General features: G+C 38.6%; 1 protein-coding gene across 1 annotated transcript; it reads right to left on the bottom strand.

The window, feature by feature from the left end:
* Positions 1-1,812: 1,812 nt before the first annotated feature.
* Positions 1,813-6,280, bottom strand: LOC107854789 (putative disease resistance RPP13-like protein 1; the record flags this gene model as incomplete). The annotated part of the gene is given in 4 exon segments (XM_047399996.1): positions 1,813-1,871; positions 1,968-2,201; positions 2,349-2,422; positions 2,902-6,280. A coding segment is annotated over 1 exon segment (3,351 nt), but the record flags the coding sequence as incomplete, so codon positions are not given.

Below are 6,280 nucleotides of genomic sequence, written 5' to 3'. Positions count from 1 at the left end.
GGATCCAGTTACAAAAGGCCTATCTAGAGAAGGAGTGGAAAGGACATCCAAGGAATGAGTTTAAGGCCTAGGACAAGTCAGCATGGCGGTAACTCTACCTAGCAGACTGGAGATTCCAAGAGCTAGGTTCAAGGAGATCAAACAAAGTTATGTCTGGCAGGTTCAACATTGTCAATTACCCAATTCATTCTCATGATGTAGACAATGTATAGTAAACAAGGATAAGACTTAAGGCAAAAAGTCTTTTAATGATTATATAAATTTGACAGATTTGACCAAATAGTTTAATCTATAGAATTGAATGTTTAGAAATCACCTATGTGAGGGCGAGGTGGAAGCCGCTTCAAGGAGAATGTTAGTAAAGGCCTATTCTCTAAGCTCTCATGAAACCGGGATGTGTTCATGGATGAAAAAAATAAAACCATGAGAACCATAAACATTAAAAGGCTGGTTGTGTAACATGTATTGTCTAGGTGTACATTAAAGCTCGACGGTTCAAAGATATCAAATCTACCGATTGACCGAGTGCATCCAATGCCCGTTCACTACAGAAAGTTCAAAGGGAAACCCACTTATCCAAATGCAATTAGTCTTTGCTTGATGATCACATACTTGTACGTAAAACTTTTACAAAAAATAGTCATTCCCCATTCATGTGGGGAATTGTTGGGTTCATAGTATATGAAAGAAGTGTGAATGGAAAAATGAAGAGTAAAATATTGGAGGGAAGGAGACACTAAAAAGTGTACTCCCAAATTAGAAAGTTTACTCTTTCTCTCACATTGGTGGAAGAAGAGAACTTGGAAGTGTTTATAATCAATAACACTTACTCCACTTGGTAAGTGAGGCAAGAAATTAGAGATGTCTCGCGCTGTCGTCGTTGCTCGCTCGCTCTGCTTCGGCTTTTGCTTAGGCTTCGACTTCGGCTTCGGATTCAAAATTTATTTGAGATCCAAACATACCAAAAGAAAAACGCAGGAAAAATTTTCTGATGCTCCATTTATATAGTATGCATGCAGTAACAGTTGCAATGTTTTGAAAAGAACCGATGCTTCAGTTGCACTGTTTCAAGTGAACTGATGCTGAGATAACTGTTCAGAAAAAGATGCACTCTTTGATGAACAGATATTAATTTTCAGAAAGAGGTGCAACCTTTAAAGTGAACCATTGCCTCTTTTCAGAAGAGGCATGTTATGGCTATATAAACCTGCTTTCATTCACAGGTTTAGAGACGATAAAAAAATTAAAATAGAAATACTCTTCTTGACTTAAAAAATATTCTATGTGATCACTCAAAACGTTCAGTGAGTTTGAAGATATTCTAATTGTTTGAGGTACCGCTACAGTTGGTTTGTTTGGCCATTTTATCCTGGGAGAAAAAATTTTACAACCTCGGGTACTGAGGGGAATTATCTTCTTAAGGAAACTCTGTGACTTCAGACGACTTGGCCAGTTCTGCTTCATCTTTATTTCTGAAAATAAAATACACCTCTTATAAGATCACTTTGATCTTGGGTTGAGGGTATTTTTTGTACTTCATTGTGTTCTTGTTCTTAAACTTGAACTACTTGAAGTGGTTGTTTCTAGTATACAGATTCTTGTACCCTTAGAAGGAAGAATAACAACTTATACATCCGTGGATGACATATCAACATATTGTGAATGATAAAAAGGCTTCTAATTTGTTAGTATTATATTTTGCTATGAACTTTCCTAGATAAAATTATTACTACTGTTTCCTACCTAAATTAGGTCTTTTTTCTCAGGATGTATAAAAATTTCTGTAGTTGCAACATGTTACCTTCTTTGTCATTTATCATGCTGATCTCAAGATGCTTCCTCAGCTTCACAGTGACAATAGATGCTACACGCTGCTCACCAAGATTTAACTAAGGAAAAGAATTAACAAACAAGCAAAGAGAAGTAATAAAAAATAAAAAGCTACCCCAAAAAAAAAAAATACTTACATTTATCAGTGCAGCACTCGTTTTAAACAGTACAGGTATTCCCGATCAATCTCAATGTAGGAGCTATAAGCAATTTATGACAAAAAACCCCCTTTCTCACAATTCTAGACGTGGTTCAAGTGACAGGCTGTTGGAAATATATAGTTCAGACATGGAAGAGGACAATCTGATGATTCTGGAAGCTATTGGAGATTACAAAAATGATATATATGCAGATCAGAGGTTGAACAACTCCTACAATGACAACCAACTGTCAAGTTATCTAGACATTAAAGCACAACAAACAAAGCACTTAGAATGAAAAAGAACTTAGTATGAAAATTTTCCTTCAAAATCTTTGCTTTCCAAGCTTCATAACAAGGAATAGGCAAAACATACTACCTGATTGTGAAATAGAGATTTCATTCTTCAAGCATTTGTGCATTTCTTAGTGGTTCTGCAAATTGATTGAACTCCTGCAATAATAAATGGATCAACAAACTGAATAAAAAAAAAAAAACTTAATAGACAAGCAAGGAGAAGTTTTCAAAGGTAACTGTCACGTTTTCTAGACAGTAAGTCGTGTTTTCAGTAGCACGATCTTCATCTTTGGACGAAAAAAATAATATTTTTTGGGCGAAACTATAGTTTTGGGGTACTTCAAAAACTTAGAATTTACCTAGAACTTCTATATTTTCTTAAAAAACTCCACCAATTATTCCTCCCAACTATAATTGTTCCAATTGTTTAATTCTTGTCAAGTTAGTAGTGGTTAAAGCTTATAAGCTTATATTTAATGATATTTTTGGAAAAAAAAAAATGAAATATGTTTTCCAAACCCTAAACTTTATCCAAAACTTCACCCAATAGCTTAACAAGGGAAAATAATTAACAAACAAGCAATGGGAAGTAATAAGCAAAACTAAAAAGCTACTGAGGAAAGAGAAAAATTTACATCTGTGGGAGCTTCGTTTTTATAACCATCACAGGCATTCACAGTCAAACATAGTGCGACCAATATATATTTTAGGAATATGAGCAATTTCTGGCCAGTACTCCCCCTTGTCAAATTCTAGGAGTGGTTCGAGAAATGGGCATTTGTAAATAGATAGTATAGAGAGGGAAGAGGGCATCCCTTTTACTGGAAGGGATTGGAGATTAGGGCAATTCTCAATGGTCAGCTCAGAGAGGAAGGAGGGAAATGCTGATTTGGGAAGGGATTGGAGATTAGGGCAATCCCTGATGGTCAACTTAGAGAGGGAGGAGGGCAGCGCTGATTCTGCAAGAGATTGGAGATTAGGGCAATTCCAGATCAATAGACTTTGAACCGAATTGAGGTGCTGAAGACCTTGTAGTGAATGGAGCTCATCATGGCTGTATAAATATAGCTTAGAAAAAGAGGAGGGAAGCCCTTGTTCCAGCAGTGACTGAATTTGAGGTAATTTACGAATATCTAGAGATTCAAGAGAGGTGAGGCTTTTGAGAAGTTGGCTGCTTAATGTTTTCAGATTGACTATGACAAGCCTTTGAATAGAGCAAGGCAACTCCCAATTCTCACCACCAACAATCTCTTCGTCACTGCCATCGTGGTTGATGAACAACTCTCTGAGAGAATGGAGTCTATGTAGACGCCACTCCTTTCGACCGTTCACCAGTTTCTCGCAATAGTTGATCACGAGGAGTTGTAAATTGAAGGGCAATCCTCCATCAGGAAAGGACTCTATTTCTGGACAATTCCCCAGATGCAGTTCCTTAAGAGATGGAAGGAGTTCCTGCATACATTCTGGCAGCCGCTTCAGCTTTGCGCAAGAGTGGATATTCAAAAACGTCATCTGGGTCCCACATACCACCGAAAATATTTCAAGATTCTCACAACCCCAAATATCGAGTCTTTCAGTCCCATTAGGAATCAAAAACCTAGTAAGGTTTTGGCACCTCTTCACAGTCAAAGTGCGTGCTCTTGGGACCAACTCAGGTGATGATATAGAATCACATTCCTCCAGTCTCAATTCCTCCAGAAACATGTCAGAAATCATCCTACTACTATCTGGTGCCTCCAATTTCAATTTCCGGCAACGACATATCCATATTGTCTTCAACGTACTCGGCAGAGTGCTAGTAGGCAAGGAGGTAAGAGAGTTGCAATTCAAAATATTTAAGGTGAACAGTTCAGCTTCATCAAAAATAAATCCAGCCTTAGAAGAACCAGAAACTTCAAACCATTTTAGACTTGAAAGTTGGATGGGTGTCTCCAAATTGAGTTCAGGACATATTGAGATTCTCAATTTCGTCAGAGAACAAAGATTCTTGAGGAAATTTCCAACCAACTTGGGGCAATCTTCAATTGAAAGGTCCCGAAGTGCAGGAAACTCTCCGTTCCCTAGTACGTGCCACTGCTTCCACTCAGGCATCTCTGCAAATTCAAGCTTCTCAAGAGAGTTAAAAGGCTTTTCAGAGGACGGACTACCATAGAATTCTTCCGTCACCTCTGTTATTCGATGCATCTTTCTAATGGAAAGGAATTTCAAACAAGGAAGTTGTCCTAGCGCTGGCAAGGAAAAACAGTCCTTGCAGTTGCTAAGAGACAATTGTACTAGCAGCTTAAGAAACGAATCATCAGCTAGCCAATTTGGAAATCGTGTCCCTCTATATCCGGAGATTTCGACTTCTTTTATTTTTGTGTGTGGACGTAGCTCATCAAGTATGTCTCTTTCGGTTTGTGAATTGTCCGCATCACTTCCACTCCACTCCAACGATAACTTCTCAACATGATTCTTCTTCTTATCCCTCATCTTCGCCTTCTGAGCTTCCCTTCTATCAACCACATTTTGCAATTCTAAAATTGATAGAGATCCATACATGTAATGTGCTTCACCCAAATCTTCCATTCTCCAACCACAGGGGCCACCTAGTAGAAACTTGGCTCCCACTAGCACTTGGAGGCTTTTCAACTTGCTCAGATGTAGCGGCATCTTCAAGCGAGAAGTGTTGCTGATGTCAAGGTGCCGCAAGTTGATCAACTTCTCCATCTGCAGCGGTAGCTCCTCAAGATCATCACAAGATGACAGGAGAAGTGTCTCCAAGTTATACAACGCACAGATAGAATCGGGCAATTTTGTAATCTCTGTCCGAGAAAGGTCCAAAAATCTCAGGAGCTTAAATTTGATAAACAAATCTTTTGGAAGCTCCACAATCGCATAACATGACAATGATAATGCCCTTAAGTAAGTTAGTCTTGGCAATATGTTATGCAGCACCCTCTTGCTTAGTTTAGGGCGGTAAAGGAACTGGATAGAGATTGGAAGCAATGTCCTCAGCTGCTCTGACTTAGAGAGCGGTTTCAATTTCTCAAAGTCACCATCTCTGCCCATTGAATACGACGTGTGCCGACTTTGTTCCAATATATGAGATCCTTGGCACTCTTCCAACCTGACACAAAGTTTTGAAGATGCAATTTGGGCCAAATCATTGACAAGATCATGCATTAAGAATTTCCCACCGTATCTTTCAGAAGACTCTGGGACCCTTTCGAACAATGATCTTGATCTCAACTCATTAAAGTATTGGTTACCAGAATGCAACTGTTGTACCAGACCATTAGCAATCCACAGGTGAATAACTTGCTCTTTGCAAAATTGATAATCTTTGGGATATATTGCACAAAAAGCAAAACATCGTTTCAAATGTGCAGGAAGATCATTGTAGCTCAACATCAACTCTGGTAATATACCATTCTTACGCCTTGGAAGCTCCCATATTTCACTTCTTAAGACGTTTTTCCACTCGTACACCTCTGATTTGCGGCATAAAATACCAGCAAGTGCCTTTAGAGCTAAAGGCAATCCTTTGCACTTGTCTGCAATTTGCTTTCCAACCTCTTCAAGTTCTGGATGTTCCTCCGGATCCCTGTTTTTTAATGAATGCTGTTTGAATAGATCCCAAGAGACTTCATCAGACAGAGTCTCCACATTGATTGCCCCATTACCCATCATCAAGGCAACATCCTCCTTACGTGTCGTCACAAGGATCTTACTTCCCATAGCTCCTTGTACAAAAAGATTTTTCAAGTCATCCCACTCATCAGAGTCATCATTCCACAAGTCATCAAGGACAACAAGAAATCTTTTTCCCTTTAGGCTTTCCTTCAATTTTACCTGTAGCTGATTCAGATTGTTGTCATCCTTTAAGTCGAATGATCCAATTTCTTGAAGTAATCCTTTTGTTATTCTGAAAGAATCATATGCCTCCGAAACACAAAACCAAGCTTTCAAGTCAAAATGATCTTTCACCTTCTTATCGTTGTAAACAATTTTAGCAAGTGTTGTCTTGCCCAC

Source organism: Capsicum annuum, chromosome 11, assembly GCF_002878395.1.
Source record: "Capsicum annuum cultivar UCD-10X-F1 chromosome 11, UCD10Xv1.1, whole genome shotgun sequence".
In the NCBI taxonomy this organism is placed as follows: domain Eukaryota; kingdom Viridiplantae; phylum Streptophyta; class Magnoliopsida; order Solanales; family Solanaceae; genus Capsicum; species Capsicum annuum.
The sequence above is the reverse complement of the archived record's forward strand: the minus strand, read 5'-3'. Positions and strand labels throughout refer to the sequence as shown.